This window comes from Camelina sativa, chromosome 13, assembly GCF_030686135.1.
Source record: "Camelina sativa cultivar CO46 ecotype springtype chromosome 13, ASM3068613v1".
In the NCBI taxonomy this organism is placed as follows: Eukaryota; Viridiplantae; Streptophyta; class Magnoliopsida; order Brassicales; family Brassicaceae; genus Camelina; species Camelina sativa.
This window is the reverse complement of record NC_141892.1, coordinates 26,485,105-26,502,999: the sequence shown is the minus strand read 5'-3', so window position 1 is coordinate 26,502,999 and position 17,895 is coordinate 26,485,105. Positions and strand designations below refer to the sequence as shown.

Sequence of the window (17,895 nt, the reverse complement as noted above, 5' to 3'; positions counted from 1 at the left end):
CGTTGTGGATCGAATAAAATCGTATAATATTTCAGATGTTAGAATTCAATTATTGGATTGGAAGCATGCAAGTAAACAAATTAATTTTTTTAATATAAGTTACCATTTCTAGGTGCTGACATGTAAAGGTTTGACAGCTCAGAGATGAGAGAGTGTATTGCTTCTCTTGTGGATCACATGCTTCGTTGCCAACAATCTTATCTTCGAAATTCTCCAACTTTCAAAAATTCAATATTAGTACCATAGTTACAGTGTCGTGAAAAAGACATAATGTGAATTCATTACGTTTTGTCCAACAAAAAAGAAAAAAGTGAATTCATTACGTATTCATTTTCGAAACGCAACCACAACGCATAGTCACTCAGTCACATACCGTCCAGCCACCATATTCTTGACACGTGGAAGAAACCCGTTGAACATGTGTGTTGTTTTATTGGGACGGTCCCGACCAAAGGCCAAGCCGCATCTATGTCTATAATGTGACCTTCCTAGCTTCATATGCATGTAGCATGTTTGAAAAAAGCAAGAAATAGTAATACAATAAAGAGATTATTAACGATGACATTAACAAGTATTGATTGCTTGAGAAATTTTAAAATTTTGTACCTTTGTTTCTAGTAATCTCACTTTTTTAACTAATTTATGTAACTATAGTTTAACAAAAATAGTTTAACGTTGTGTTACTATACTTATAACAAAAATGTAAATATAGTTCAATGGGTTAAATGTGACATGTGGAGAAACAATTAGAAAAGGTATCCGAATTTGGAAAGCATGCGTATTGGTTGAACAAATAAGTTTTATCTAGGAGAGATAAACAATTACAAGTTAAAACTACATTTTTACTTATACTACTTGCTACAACTCAATTACGTGGACTCTACACTTAACAACTACTAGTCCTTGCCTCTAGATACTAGTACTAGTTTTACAAGCAATGTTAAACAACTGAATCAACAACTCCAAATAGTCTTAAGTCTTAACTAAACATTAACTAACACAGCACACTTAGCATTGGGCCTAAATAATCCAGCAGCCCAATGGTATCCTTCAGAGAAAAGGATGGATACAAAGCCTAACTTCAGTTGACTTTGCTTGCTTCTTGTTGACTCTTCTCCTTCGACAATATTTTGACAGAGAAGCAAATAATTTCGTACTGATCTCAAGAGCGCATATATATATATACTAGGAGTTGCCCCGTGCTACGCACAGACTTATCTTCATATTTATTCTATTGGCAATTTTTTTAACAATTAGATTTTCATCTTTCTATATTTTGCTTTCTTAATTGGAGGTTTTTTTTCTTTTGATAAAAATGATATAAATTTTGGGGGAAGAGTATGTATCTTAAGTAATTAAACTACACCCTCATGTATAATGGAGTTTATTAATTATGTTTACTTTTTTGAATAACAAAATATTCAAATTAAAAGCTTAGACTGTAACCATTTTGCAATACACTTATGGCAAATTTTGTGATTACAAAATAGATGATTTATGTAATGTATTTTGTAAACATTGAAATGATATTTAACATTAAAATGGTCAATCAATATTTAAACAACTTCGAGAATAGTAACATGCTTGATGTAAACTGTATGGGCAAATGACCATCGTCTTTGTATTTTCTGTTGGGTCAAGACATAATTTGTCAACTAAAGATTATAGACTCATATAGTCATACTAATACATGTCACTTTCAAACTATGACAATAACTTGTTTGGCGTTGTTTCCGTTGTGTTCTTACAGAAATAGCCGAGAACTACCATCATTTTTGAGTTTTGAATTTATCTCATAAATAATCTTTTATTAAAGATGATGAAGTTTAGAGATATAAAATAAATATTATATTTCTTAATGTTGCACATTTTTCATCCTCAAATTCAGATAATGTGTGATTTATTTCCCTTTTAACTGTTGGTAACCCCTAAGTCCCTAACATCAAAAGCACATTTTTTGTCATGTCAACAAAAGACGGAAAATGATATGAATCCTTCAAACTTCAAAGCCTATTCAGTGGCTTTAAACCAAAAATAAAATAAAATAAAGATCACTTTTTGGTGATTTTATTCACTTCGACATTGTTTCGATATTGTTTAAGGCAAATACTCATCATTTTTATTTTGTTGTTACGTGAAGACATAAGCGAAAGTTGAAATTGAAGTCCCATATCACAAGTTAACTGAAATCAATTACAAATCACCTCATCTAACGTTGTTTCTTCTAATGTCTTCCTTCGATATATATATATATATATATATATATATATATATATAATAGAGATCTGATCATCTATTTAAGCTTTAGGTCTCCCTATCCATAGTAATCTTAACAAATATCCAAGTTAGAATAATATATAAATAAAAGAATGTATAATTAAATTTTAAACTCAAAAAAGTCATTTTCTAACACAATTATATTGTTGTGTGATATATATCTTAGGCTAAGTTGCATTGTTTTAACTTTATCAATGTGTCGTAGTGTACATGCACGTAGGCTCATGGTGTCTCCATACCATAATTAAGCTTTAGAACTCGTTGAGATTAAACGGAAAATGTTATTACACCTTACTCAATATGGCAATAGAAAAAAAGCTTAAAGGAGAAAATAAGAATAACTAAATTTTTTATTTGATTGTTTGGTAATTTCCGTAAAGGTTTTCTCCTCCACCTAACCACCAGTCCAAGCTACTACTTTACATGTTTGCATAAACTTTAGTTCCTAGTCTGAGATCTTAAATCCTCCATTTTCATTTAAAAATGAATTGTGCAATGAGCAAATCATTTACATGACCTAAAGGAAAATGCTTCAGAGACATTAGAACTTTCCTCGAATCATAACAATAATTTGAGTATGAAGTATAATACAATCACATGAAATATACATATTAAGGAACCAGCCAGTCAACCACTATAGTAGCAGAATTTGGCTGTTTAAAATTAGGACAATATAGAATTTTAGTCGAAGAGAAATAAGAGATTGGAATATAAATTTATGTCTAAACATTGAATTTGATTTTTTGATATAAATGTAAGCTAATTTATTGGGATTTTAAAGGTGATATTTAGCTTTCCATGGTTTATTGAATTGACGATGAAGAACATCAAATCTTAAACAGTATTAACCATGCTCTAATTTTGAAATTGTCAAGCCATGCTCTAATTTTGAAATTGTCAAGAATGCATATGGCCCGTTGTTAGCATTATATTCAATCATAAGCCCATATACATTGGTCTTAAGTTTTAGAATACTAAAACGTTGAACCAATTAATATTTAATAGAAAGTAGGACGTTAAAAACAAAACACTTATGACCAACTTTCCATGGATTTACATGGGTTGCAATGACAACAACTGTTTCATCTTTTAGGGCTAAAATTTTGGTATGGGCATCGACCGCAAGTTCTCTCCAAAGAGATATGTATATGTTGTCAGCACTACAACAAACACCATAAATGTTGCACAGTTATAGACTTACAAAGAGTAGAACGAATCTGAAAAAAAAAAAAAAAAAACCAATACCTTTCTAAAATGCAAGTCAGTATCAAATTGAAAGTTGTCTTCGAATGGTAGTTTTGATCTTTGTTTTCAAATGTTCGAGATGAGGATATTTGGCCAACAACATCTGGTGAGTGGGTAAATCTAGATATAAATCATATACAGAAGAACACAGTGGAAGCTAAGAGACCAGAAATACGAACAGTGCAAAATAGGTTGTTACCTGGAAGCTCCTCACCCTTGTCTACCATATCAAGCAAGTCTGAAAAAGTAGAGAACCTAAAATAATCAAAACCAATAGAGCATTGTCATTTTTTAACAGTCTCCAAAGACGTTTTCTCCGTGAAAACAATTATTCACTTGTGGTTGGTGTGACGATAACGGTTGGAGGATGCAACAACATCAAAATCATTGATGTTGTACAACTGGCTTTTAACCAATTGATCTTGAAACTTAGGCACACGATTAGGAAGGACTGAAGCTTGTATAACACAATCCTGAAACAAAAGCAAAATGAATGTGTTAAAATGGAGGTAAATCAGGGGTCAAGAGGAACAATAGAGATAATATACATTTTCATCAGGAAGGAGGCATTTTCATCAGGAACAATAAGTAAGATATTGTTTCTTCGAAAGTCTCGAACTTCCCAAATATGTATGACCTGAACAACAATCCTATTGATACCAGTGTTGTGTGTTTTGTTGGAGGTTGAATCAAGGGTAGAGTAGGGCGCTATTGTTTTAGTTTTACTCATGGTGTGAGAGAGAAAGGTGAGTATCATCAAAGGTTGTTATTTAAAAAGAAAAATTAATGCAATGGTTGAGGGAGAGTAATCAGGGATTGGAATGAAATGTTAATGACCATGAAATCATACGTGTTTGGTATTATTTTCATTTCGTTATAATTGGGTGGTAAACGTAAAGATGAAAATGAAGGATATACTTCAATGGAATTCTTTAATTACCTTAAAGATTGTAATAAGTAATACAAATAACGCCATAGTAATGTTTCATATGATTGTAATTGGTAGTGCAGATCTAAACCCATTTTTAAAATTTTTAAATTTGATTCCAAACAATTTGAAAATGATTTTGGACAGGATTAATGTTACATACAGTTCGAAACTTCAAATAGGTATTCGGGATCTTGACACAGACATTAAACCGGAAATGATTTAGAATTTGGTGGTGGAGTAGGATAATTAAACCAAAGAAACCCAAGGATTAGGAGATTTTTGTGAAGGTACATCGGAGGTGGTAGCTGCTGGGAACGATGGTTGTAAGAAGGTGAGTACATGTGAATTCGACATTGTTTGGTTTGTATCCTCCTGATGGACATAAGGGCTGTCAATTATTTTTGTTGGGCCTGTAATTGGTCTTATTTTGTTAGACCCAATATGAAAACATAAAAACAATGGCTTTTAAGAATAAGAGAGGACATGTGTAAAGAATCAAAATCACAAAACCTTATAGCTTGAATAAATAATCCTTCCTTTATTAATGTTTAGAAAATCTTCTCAAAACTAAACACAAGCTCTGTTTTTCCTTATGATCATACATCCTTCTTATGATCTCTATTTATATGGTTCTAGTCTTCCTTTTCTAAAACCTACTAACTTCCTTTTTAGTTTAGGATTACAACTTTTCCTTTTCTAACTAGATTCCTAATTCCTTTAAAGATATCTATTCTAGAATATTCTAGAAGCTTAACCAACATTTACCCCCTTAAGCTTCAAGGTTTTCTTCATGAGATCTTGAACTCCGATCATCTCTCTCATTTCTGAAAACTTGTTCTTCGCCAAGGCTTTGGTAAGAATGTCTGCACGCTGCTCTTCTCCATGTACATGCTCCACTTCAAGTAGTCCATTCTCCACACACTCACGAATGAAATGGAAACGTTTGTGAATGTGTTTACTCCTTTTGTGAAAAACATGGTTCTTTGTAAGTTCTATGGCCGACTCATTGTCAATGCGGATCATAGTCTTCTCATACTTTTTCCCGGTGATCTCACTTAGCAAATATTGAATCCATATAGCTTGCTTCGCCGCTTCCGTTGCTGCAATGAACTCTGCTTCACATGAGGACAAAACAACTATTTCTTGTTTTTGTGAACACCAAGTTATAGGAGCTCCTCCGAGATAAAACACATGACCTGTGGTGCTTCTTCCGTCATCAGGATCCGTGTTGTGACTACTATCACTATAGCCTATAATGTGTGGTGCTCCTCTCTTGTATGAGACTCCATAGCTCATTGTTCCTCTCAAATACCTTAGGATCTGTTTCTGTACAATGCCATGTGATTTTCTTGGATTATGCATGTACCTGCTCAAAATCCCTACTGAGAAAGCAAGATCCGGTCGAGTATGTAACAAATATCTCAAGCATCCAATCTTTCTTCGATACTTGGTTACGTCAATCTCTGGTTCATCAAGTCCTTTTGACAATTGCAACCCGAACTCCATTGGTATTAGCGTCGAGTTACAAGAGTCTAAACCAGCTTCCTTAAGGATTCGACGAGCATAGGCTTCTTGCTTGATTTCTATTCCGTTGATTCCTTGACTAACTTAAATACCAAGATAGTAAGTAAGCTTACCAAGGTCACTCATGTCGAACTTAGTAGTCATTCCAGCCTTAAACTCCATGATGATCTCTAGTGTACTTCCTGTGACAAAAAGATCATCAACATACACGGCCACGATCAAAATCTTAGTTCTTTCTTCCTTGCGATACACAGAACTTTCTTTCTGGCACTTGTTAAACTTCATGGTCTTAAGTATTTTGCCAGTTTTGTGTTCCATGCGCGAGGAGCTTGACGTAGTCCATAAAGAGCTTTCTTGAGTTTGAAAACCTTGTGTTCTTCTCCCTTCTTTTCAAACCCTTCAGGTTGTGAAACATAAACATCCTCTGTTAGTTCACCATGTAAGAAAGCGGTCTTAACGTCGAGATGATGAATTTCCCATCCATGTGAAACTGCTAATCCAATCAACATTCTAATTGTTTCCAGCCTTGCAACCGGTGCAAAAACCTCATCAAAGTCAATCCCTTCTCTTTGTGCATATCCTTTAGCAACGAGTCTAGCTTTGAACTTGTTGATTGTTCCATCAGCATTCCTTTTGATCTTAAAAACCCACTTAAGACCAATTACTTTAACACCAAATGGTTTCTCACCTAGATCCCATGTATTGTTTTTGTTAATCGAGTCGATCTCTTCTTGACAAGCCTTTGTCCATTCGACTGATTCTTTTGCTTCATGATAACTTATAGGTTCATCATTTAGCGACAGGAGGAGCATTTCACATTCTAGATCAGCTAGAAAAACGTAGTCGGCAAGATAACTAGGAGGGTTGTGTTGTCGACTGGATCTTCTAACCGGGACTGGCTCTGTTTCGACATTTTCACGATCCTGCACTTCCTCTTCTTCTGCAGTTTCTTGATCCTCTGTGGGTTGAGAACTGTTGTCGGTGAATGGTCCTTGTCCACTGTCTATAGTTTTTCCCCATGTCATTTGAAACATCCCTGGTTGATCTCCTTCGTTGTCTGCTCCCTTCCAAGTCCAAGATTCTTTCTCATTAAAAACCACATCACGACTTACCACCACTCTTCTCGTTGTTGGATTGTAAAGTCGATATGCCTTAGTTCCTGGTTCTATGCCGAGATGGACAAATGTTTGTGATCGATCATCAAGCTTATTTAGATGTTCAACTTCTACCTTTGCATGAGCTATGCAACCAAAGATCCTAAGATGCTCGATACTCGACTTTCTTTCTCTAAGGCATTCATATGGTGTTTGATTCTTTAGAGCTCGAGTAGGAACTCTATTGATCAAATGTGTTGAATTTCTTACAGCTTCTCCCCAGAGATAATTTGGAACATTCATTGCCTTAAGAATGCTCCGAGTCATCTCCATCAATGTCCGGTTTCTTCTCTCAACTACTCCGTTTTGTTGGGGAGTGTAGGGTGATGTAAGATGCCTTCTTATTCCGTTTGCATTACAAAAATCTTGGAAGTCTTTTGATGTAAACTCTCCACCTCTCTCTGTGCGTAGAATTACAATCTTCTTGTCACATTCCCTCTCGACAAGTGCTTTAAACGATTGGAACTTCTCAAAGGCTTGACTCTTCTCCCTGAGCAAGATTGTCCACATATATCTGGTGTAATCATCCATTATTACAAAGATATACTGATTTCTAGCAAATGTGGCTGGTAATATAGGTCCACATAGATCAGCGTGTAACAACTCCAATGCTCGAGTAGACCTATATTGAGTTGCATTCGGAAAAACATGTCTCGTCTGCTTTCCTACCAAACATGATTCACACAACTCTTTCTTACTTGTGATTTTAGGCATGCCTCGAACCATCTCTTGTGTGGACGTAGAGTTTATCGTTGTGAAACTGATATGACCAAGTCTCGCATGCCACTTCCATGAATCATCTTCAATCCTCGAGTGTAAACAAGTTGGTTTGCCTACCTTTAGGCTGATCTTGTACAGTCTATTAGGAGAACGAGTTACTTTGACTAACAAGCATCCATTAGGATCACGTAAAGTGAGATAATCCGCCCTCATTCTCACATCGCAGCCGTATTCTATAGCCTGTCCTAAGCTAAGAATATTGCTCTTCAACACCGGAATGTAGTAGATGTCTGTTAAAAGTCTATGTTCTTCGTTTTTTCCTTCAAAGAGGATCGATCCTTTTCCTCCAATGCTGACACAAGATCCATCACCAAATTTTACGGTTCCTTTGATGTTCTCGTTTAACTCAGAAAAAATATCCTTTCTCTCCTGTCATATGGTTGCTAACACCATTATCCAAATACCAGATTCCATCTTCTCTCTTGTTTACTTCGTACTTCTTTGGAATCACCTTCTCCTCATTTAAGTACACGATTCCATGCATATATAAGGTTGTATCTGCTTCCTCTGTCTCGTTTTTGTTGAGTTCTTGTTCCTTTACGAACTTCACTGGACAAACAGAGGCAAAGTGTCCTGGTTTCTCGCATCGGAAGCATATAATTTGAGATCTGTCCTTGTGATCTCTATCTTGAGAATTTCCTCTTCCTCGTCCTCTGCCTCTGTTTCCTCGACCACGTCCTCTGCCTCTGCCGCGTCCTCTACCTCTACCGCTGTCTCCGTCCATATTTGAGAACAAGAGGTTTTGTAGAGTTTCTTGTGCTGCTTGCCCGTTTATGCGAGCCTCAAAAGCTTTAAATCTCCCAATGATGTCTTCAAAACTAGTTTTGTTTAGATCTAAGACTTGTTCAAGAGAAGCAATGAGATGTATGAATTTATTGGTGGGCAGGCTATTTAGAAACTTCTTCACCAACTTTGGTGCATCAAGAGGTTGACCTAGAGAGGCTGATGTCGAGGCTAACTCTGATAACTTACCTGAGAAGGTATCGATAGTATCTGAGTCTTTCATCTTCAGATTCTCGAATTCAGACATTAAGGTTTGAAGACGAGCTTCTTTGACGCGTTCTACTCCTTGATTTATCGATTTGATAGCTTCCCAAATATCTCTTGGTGAGTCTTGTTCACCAATTTGCAGAGTCAGGTTATCTGGTATAGATTGGTATAACAAAGCTGTTGCAACGTCGTTCTTCTCTTCATTGTCCGTTCCAGGCTCGATTGCAATCCAAGCTTTGTGAACTCTTAACGTCGCCTTCATCTTCAATGTCCAGACGGTGTAATTTGTTGAGTTCAACATCGGACACTGAACTGCGGAGGTTGATGTCGGCGTCTTCTCAAATGGTTTCGTCTCAGCCATGATTCGTATGAGCTCTCCTTACTCCAGGATTCGCTCTGATACCAAATAAAGAATCAAAAGCACAAAACCTTATAGCTTGAATAAAGAATCCTTCCTTTATTAATGTTTAGAAAATCTTCTCAAAACTAAACACAAGCTCTGTTTTTCCTTATGATCATACATCCTTCTTATGATCTCTATTTCTATGGTTCTAGTCTTCCTTTTCTAAAACCTACTAACTTCCTTTTTAGTTTAGGATTACAACTTTTCCTTTTCTAACTAGATTCCTAATTCCTTTAAGGATATCTATTCTAGAACATTCTAGAAGCTTAACCAACAATGTGTCAGTTATATAATAAGCCAGATATCATGTTCTAAGCAGAAGTTGAGAAAAACCTTCTCTTATTATATAAGATATATATGATCCTTTTAAAATGACCACATGTTGATTTGGGTTTATATGTTTGTCTTAGATTTACAGTCCACATAATGAACACTTGAGTTGGAGCTGTAGGTTCATATTTTAACCCAAACATATAAGTGGGGTGATAAGAGAGACCACCTTATAGAAGAGAGCGGTAATTAAGCAAGCAAGTCAAATTAAATTTGAAGGGTCTCGCCCCTGAGGGTCTCGTACTCTTCTCATGTGCAAGTAAAGTGTGCTTGGTTCACTTTTCCCATATATCAGAAGATTACTAATTTAAAACCCCAGCACCACGGATTTGAGGCCCATTGTCGGAGAGAGCAAGGCTTAAAAATAGCCTGGGACCAATCTTGAAACGACATCGTACCATCCGGTTATTATTTCTGAAAGGCCATTCTTTGTCTTTGGTCATCTTCACATGCATTACTCTAACGTTATAATTAATCTCCAGCATCCGATTAAAGGTGCTCTCACTTTTTCGATTAGATTCTTATTACTAAGTCATTACAGGTTGCCACTTTTTCTTATGTCTTTCTATGCTGTGCTGACACACGACTTAGTTAGGGTACTAAAACTTCTGTAAAGAAGGATAATACTTTGATATTGATTTTTCAAATAATCTAGATTATTTGATATGCTTCAATTCTTTAATATTGTATAAATTCTTATAAGGTTTTTCTTGAAAATCTAGATAATTAAAACTGGAAATTTGTTCGAATCATCATCTAAGTGAAAGTAGCTTGACTGGTTTAGAAATTTTTTTTACTACATATATATTATTGTTTTAATTACGCCCAACATTATGATTAAGGCTGCTATAATGTTGCTTATCCGTCTGGTAAAACAACTCATCCAATGCCCCTTTTTGGGCTATTAAACAAAATTTAACGTTGGTTAGATTTGCTTTTGGCCTAACCTTATTTTAAGAAAAAAACAATCATACACAAAAAAAAACTACAAGTGAAAGAAAACTTCATGTGTTCTCTCGTCCTTGAGATTTATAAAGCAGTCAGCAAAATTGTCCTATCAAGTTGCTTCATGATTAATTATCCTTTTTAGAAATTAAAGTTTTGGATGATATATATATATTTTTTGATGTATAGGTGAAACATCAAGATAAAGTCTATTGACCCGACTAGTTATGGTAGTCATGAGGCTGAACTACCCATTCCTAAAGTTGATTAGATTTCAACGAAGAAATAATTTCAAAAGTACAAGTACAACTGCGATATTTAGCTGTTCATTTTAGTAGAACTTTTGTGATTTTTGGATTTCGAAAATTTATCACTTGCAAAAGTTATTTACATGCGTTGGCTTTTAATTAGTTTTTTTTTTAAATTAGTTTTGAAAAGACCATATATTGCAGGTCCCAAATTATTGGTTACCACAAAGTATTCTATCAATTGTATAAAATCTAAAACCAAATTGTAAATATTATACAATTTAGTGGCATTAAAACTGTTTAGATGATTTAAAAAGTCCATGTATCAGGGGGGAAATAGCTCACAGTGTCACTAACTTACCATCCTCAGTGGGAGCAAGTTTATGTCCATATCTATTTTGTCGGTCGATAAGTTCCAACGGCATAAAACAATGCCACCATTTGTAGCAATTTCTGAATCCATTTTATAATAGTATTATAGACGTTTGTGCGCGTGCGCATTATCGCATGCGATTGATTGGTAAGTGGTAACTGTGTCTGTGTTTTTGTGTATGTATGCACAAAATATATGGTCCCTGACTGATTAAAGTTGCTTGTAGAGAACTCAATGGAACTAACTGAGGGCATGGTCAAGATCTATTCGATTAAATCTGTAGTTTATTTACTTATATATGGTTTTAGACTATTGCGATGCCATCGATGAATCAGACAATGTGAGCTAATTTATTTCCGTTGGTCCATACATAAAGATAAAGTGCTCGGCTTTAACAACAAACCCCACATACAATTTTGCTTAACTGAAACTTTACATACGAGTCCTAATTTTCATTTATTCTCTGTTTGATTTGGATTCAAAGAAATAGTCTTAAAGTTCTATTTGTGTGTTTAATACTTTAATATAGCTCTTTTAAGTCGTACTATTTGATCATATTGTTTTTGTGCGATCCAAATTTGAGATGAGTTAGCTAGAGACGACTCACAGAGTGTGGCGTGTGACGTTACGAGCAATTGCGACCGTGTTCGTGGTGGTGATCAACAGATGCAAAAGTCACACAACAAAAAACATTTAAAACATCGTTTCTGGCTTGGATTTTCTCTATATAAAAATAAACGCTCAATTAATGTTTTGGTGATTTCGGAATATTGTTTAAAACAACACAAACTCTAATAAGAGGAGGAGAATGACAAGACATACAACGTCGTCGTTAAGACTTAAGAGATTAATGACTTGGTCAAAAGAAAAGTTTTAATCGCATTGTGGTTGGTGTAATCTCTCGAATGTTACGTGTTGTCCATATACGTCGCCTCCTTTGCCCGCGCCCACTTCCTTCTTTTCACCTTTCTTTTTTTAAATATAATTTATCCATTTCAACCTTCTATTCTCTTGATAGTTACAATATGACCCCAAATCTTTTTACTTTCATCCACTCAACCCCTACACACGGCTTTGGCATTGGCTTCAGGCCTTCAGCAGTGCCTATCATCATCTCGGTCGGAGACAAGAATCCTCGTCACTGCCATGTCTCAAATTCAGAGCTTTGAGAAGAAAGAGAGAAAGAGAGATCAATTATTATTTAACGGTGGTGAGGCTAATGATGAAGGCTGTTGAAAAAATCTCTGCAAAATACTTTTCTTCTTTGTAAAGCTTCTCTCTTTCTCTCTCTCTCTCTCTCTCTCTCTCTCCTCTGCTCCTGTAGAAAGGAATAGAGAAGATTATGGGCCCAATTTGAAAGTGTATTTTTTTCCAACTGTGCTCTTCTTTCTTTTTCTCTCATTTGGAGCCAAGGCCACGACGTTGTGGTGGTTGTCAAATTGGCATAAAGCTTCCACCTTTTTCACTTTTTTCTCTCAATTGAGAATCCTCCATGAAACCTAATGGTTCTGTCGGTCATTGATAGATAAGAAGACACTTTTAATTTAAATTTTTAATATTTGTCTTTCCCCTCTTTGCTCCTCCTCTCCTTGTTTGTCAAAAGATGCCCACCAACAACAACAAAAACAGAGAATAGAAAGAAAAAAAATCTCATTCTTTTTCTCCTTTTTTTTTTTCTATTTGAATGTTGAACAGTTGAACCAATTCTGTGATTCCTCCTTTTCTCTATTTTTTCTTCTGTTGGGTTGGTTGTTCTTGTTCATCAACCGGGGAAATTGAAAGCTGTAGTTTTTTCTGGATCGTGTGATCATCAAATGCTTTTTCCCCTTTCTTGATCTGATGGTATGATTACGAAAGCTTGGTTCTTTTTTCGACAAAACCTGGAAAAGTTGTCAGACAGAACAATGTGGTTGGAGATTGGATCATCAAGATACGCTAAGCTTTGTCCTCTGTTTCGAGTTTATATTTTTAAAAAGGCTTGACAAATTGATTTCTCTGAAGCTATCATTTGCTTAATCTTCTTCTCTCTCGCCTTGGCTTCAAAGAAATCCCCAATTTTTTTTTTCTTCTTCTTCTGCCCCGTTTTGTCCGGCGATCAAAAGGCTGCTGGTTCAGGAGAAAACTTAAAAATCTTGCCATCAAAAGAAACAGTTTTGGGAACTTGTAGTTTGACGACAAGTACTTACTGCTGCTACAACTTGCAACACTTTTTTATTTATTTTTATAATAGAGATGGCTTTGCTCAAACGTAATCAGCAAACCAGATGAAAAATCCAGCTACGATCGCTGTTGCCCTTCAATGAAGTTTGGAATTTTTAAGGAGTTGAGAAGAATCTAAAGGTACTTTCTTGTACTTTCCCCTGCTGTCTTTTTCCAAAAGGGAAAGGTATCTGTATATTAAGAAGCTTTCTCTTCTTCTTACTCTCCTTAAATTTTTGCCTAATTAGTTGAACAAGTAGTAAGCAAATTAGTAGATTGTAAAAGGAGTTTGCTTTGGATTGGGGAACTGGTAGAGGATCCTTTACTTCTTAGTTCTCATCTTTAATTTGTTTCTTAAGAATTCCATTGCAGTGTTTAGAAAGGTTAAGTAAGTCTAATTGTGGAAATTTTTCTAAACCTTGTTTCTTGTTGTTTGTTTCTCAAGGATCTGAGATTGTTTAAGTATTACTACTTATCCATAGGTAGAATTTTACCGGACTAGTAATTTCTATCTCTGAAACTCAATATCGTACAGTTGTCTCTCATAGTTTTTGTTTGGGTGCTTAATAGTTTTCTTTGTTCTTCTTCAGCATTTCTTAAGACACATCTTGTTAGAGAAAGATTAGGAAGTCATGGCGAAGAAAACACAACGTCGTGCAGCTGCTCGACAGGAGAGGGATCAGTTAGGGTGCATGTGGGGATTTATGAATATGTTTAACTTCCGCCATGGACCACTGGCCCACAAGCTGCTTCTCGACCAAAAACATGGTAACAACCCTCATCTCTCTCTCTGGTATATTTGGTTTCGCATTACTTCTTTTGGTTAATAGTTATGTTGATTGTTCCAGCTGCTGGAAGTCCTAGGAACAATGAGCTTGACAGATCCAAAAGCCGCCAAAAGGATGCTCAAGAAACCAATGTAAAAGCTTTTAAACTTACCATGGAAACATCCTTAACTATCTTTTTTTTGGCTTAAGGGTTCTCCTGTGGATTAATTTAGTTGTTCCTTGTTAAAAGGCTGGTGAAGAACGCAATATCACGATAACCATTATAAAGCCAAGTGTGAAGAAACTCATAGCAGAAGAGTTATCCATTGACAAGGAAATCAAGAAGCAGATGGAGAATGCTGAAGCAGGACAGTTGTCAGACTCTGAACTCGAAGGAAGAAGAAGGAAAAACCAGAGGAGAAAAAACAAGACCCGCAAGCAAAGCTGCGATAATTTTAGCCATCTAATTGACAGTGAAGAGCCTCAAGTTCAACGCAGAAACCATAGGTCCGCAAGTAGTGTTGACATTGATAACATGATTGAAGAGTTCTATTCCGAGATTCATCGCAGAAGTACAAGCCGTGCAAAGAAAGACGAAGACTATAAAGAAAAACTGAGGGAGTTGGTCAAGTTTTTAATCAGTCAGAAGCTTTTACATGGTAACCGTCCCAGAGGAAATAGTGAAATCCTTACATCTAAGGATTTAATGGAAGTGTTTCAGATTCTGGGATCGGATGAGGAATTGTTTCTCAAACTCTTGCAAGATCCTGAGATACTTGTGCCTAGGGAGAAAGGATCAGAGAGCTTGGGCTTGTTGCAGTCAGAACAATCTTCTCTTGCTGAAAAGAAATGGTCTAGCTTTTTCAGGAAGAAGGATACACCACAAGAAGAATGTGAAGCTTCAGACCGTATTTTCATTTTGAAGCCAAGATCAGCAAGCTTTTCAAGTCCAGACACAGGAAATAGCCGTGGTTCATCACCTGATTCTCATCTGATGAGAAACAAATTGCAGAACGAGAGAAACAGTTCACATTTCTTTCTTTCTGAGATCAAAAGGAAGCTGAAACATGCAATCAAAAAGGAGCAGCCTGGCGGGGGATTTGGGGAAGGGTTTCCGAAAACGAAAGATCATTTCTTTCTAGAGCGGATGGCAAAGCCTTCAACGTCTCAGAAGAAATCTCATAATGAAGATGATAAAAAGAAAAGGGTATCTAACATTTACACAGAGGCCAAGAAACATCTGTCTGAGATGTTAAACGATGGAGATCTTGATTCGAAGTCAACGAGCAGACAGGTTCAAAGAAGCCTAGGGAGAATACTCTCCTTTCCTGAGTACTTGTCTCCTCTTAACAGCCCCGGAAGAAGATTGGGAAAGAGCTCAGCTACTCACAAGAAGTCTGCTTCAGCAGATTTCATAAATCTTGTGAATATCAAGAAAGAAACTCATGCAAGCCAACCAGAGGATAATGCTGATATTCAGGCCTGCAATCTAATCAAAGAATCTGAAGATTCTATCCAACCAACCGCAAGTGAAGCTCCTAATAAAATTGTTGACATGGAGGATGAAACTGCTAACGAAGATAAAATCTCTTCTGCAGGTAATAATATTTCGGTCTCATAGTAAGGCTCACTGTTTTTGAAAAACAATAGTTAATTTTATAACTGGCCTATCTTCCAGGTTCTGCAGATAACGTAATGATTCTAAATGAGGTAGATGTAGTTCCAGACGAAACAAGTTCTACTCTGGTTGGTGAGGTTTCCAAAGTTGAAGCTCATGATGAACAGAGAGATGGTATAATCTCAAAACAGGCAAGTCATTTTGATCCAGCACTATAATAATATCTTTTTGTATGGACTTTGAAATGGTGGAAGACTTAAATAGGTTTTGCTGCTTCGTTTTTTCTACAGACCTCTCATGAAGAGAGCCAACAACCACCACTGTCTTCCTCTGTGGCCTCACCGTCTCACTGTTTAGATAAAACTGAGGAATGCAAATCAGCTAATACTGATTCTCCGGAGTGGTCAAGCCCAATATCAGTTCTTGAGCCACTCTTCGTTGAAGATGATATAAGCCCAGCAAAAATGAGATCTCAGTCGGGTATGTGAAAAAAGGATCCCAGCATCTACTACTAGACTTGTATTGTAGTACTTAGTTCTTTATTAATGGCTCATATTTATAACTCAGGTGAAGCAGAGGTCCAACCTTGGTGTATCCACTTCGATGAAAAAGATCCTACAAATATAAACCGAGAGAATTCTGTCACAAGTGACAAAGAATTGGTGTTTGAGTATGTAAAAGCTGTCTTGGACGCAGTAGAATCAGACTTCAAAGAGCTCTATCTGAAGGCCCAATTCTCTGACCAGCTTCTTGAACCGGCACTTATCAGCAATATACCATTCTGTCCAAATCAGCTTTGTCCTGACCATGAGCTCCTTTTTGACTGCATCAATGAAGCTCTCATGGAGTTATGCTGTTGTCCACCATGGGCTTCGTTTGTTTCACCTAGAACCCGAGTCTTCTCTACCGTCAAAAGCATCATTCATGAAGTGCAAGAAGCGGTTTACTGGCATCTCATCCCATTGCCACTCCCTCACGCCTTGGATCAGATAGTTAGGAAAGATATGGCTAGAGCTGGAAACTGGTTAGACATCAGATGTGACATTGACTGCATTGGCTTTGAAACTAGTGAACTGATTCTCGACGAGTTACTCGAAGAGCTCACTCTCAACTCTCTCAACAACACTGAGCACTCTCTGGTTCCACCTGAGTTGGAAATCGATGAGAGCATCCTTATTCTATAAAGGTCGTGGAAACTGAAACTCTCTTCTTAAAGACAAAGCCATTGTTGAGACAGCTGCAAGCTCTGAACATAGCCTCTCACAGTCGCCATTGCTAATTTCCTAGCACAGAACCATGTGGATACTTTGTATTACTCAGACAATAACCTCACAGAGCTCCTGTCTGATCAGAAACTGCTGAAAGGGAAAGGGAGGAAATAAGATCCTTTCAAGACCAGACCAGAAACTGTTAGTGGTGGGGTCATCATAGAGAATCACTTTCAAAGACAGTCTTCTTTTAGGATATTTTTATAGGAAAAGATTTTTATTTATTTTAGAGAGTGTTTGTGTTTGTGTGTGAAGAACATCGAGAAAGATGTGATAGTGTTTGTTTTAAGTCGGTTTCATTGATTATTATTTGTGTGTAATATTTTCAGAATCTGACATATAATGTATTATGTGGATTAGGAGACCTAGTGATAATTTTAATCTAAGATTGGTGGGTGTTGATAACAGAAGACGATAAATATCAATGGAGTTTTTAGTACGTAAGAGGAAAGAAACAGTCACAAATCTGTAGAGAGTTTGACTCAATGGAGAAATGAAACTATTGGATCATATTCATATATATAAAGTTTTGGATAATGATTGTAGTTGTTGCACTTTATGTCCTACTTAGTGAATAACATTTTTTTTGATAGGATATGGTTATGTGGACACAATAGATAGTACACCTGATAAAGATGGATTCCAAAACAATTAACAAAACTGAAGGAGTTATATATATACACAACCTAATAAGTAATAAAATGTATAGTTTTATAAGAATTTATAAATCTTTAATATTAATATATTTATTTCAATAGTTATGAAACTAATTTCATTTTGTTGGTAATAAGAAAATATATAAAACTATATAATAACATAACTGGATCATATAATGCAACAATC

At 36.1% G+C, this 17,895-nt stretch overlaps 1 protein-coding gene across 2 annotated transcripts; it reads left to right on the top strand.

Moving 5' to 3' along the window:
- The first annotated feature begins 12,139 nt into the window (after positions 1–12,139).
- Positions 12,140–17,438, top strand: LOC104737733 (uncharacterized). Of its 2 annotated transcripts, none has more exons than XM_010457985.3 (7): positions 12,140–13,540; positions 13,990–14,167; positions 14,248–14,318; positions 14,417–15,764; positions 15,845–15,975; positions 16,075–16,264; positions 16,352–17,438. In XM_010457985.3, exons 2-7 carry the CDS (start codon positions 14,032–14,034, stop codon positions 16,966–16,968), a joined length of 2,493 nt encoding a protein of 830 aa, XP_010456287.1. In that variant the 5' UTR covers positions 12,140–13,540; positions 13,990–14,031; the 3' UTR covers positions 16,969–17,438. The 2 variants fall into 2 exon arrangements, with proteins under 2 accessions (XP_010456287.1, XP_010456288.1); XM_010457986.3 differs by having other exon boundaries at positions 12,214–13,540; positions 15,854–15,975.
- Positions 17,439–17,895: the final 457 nt, after the last annotated feature.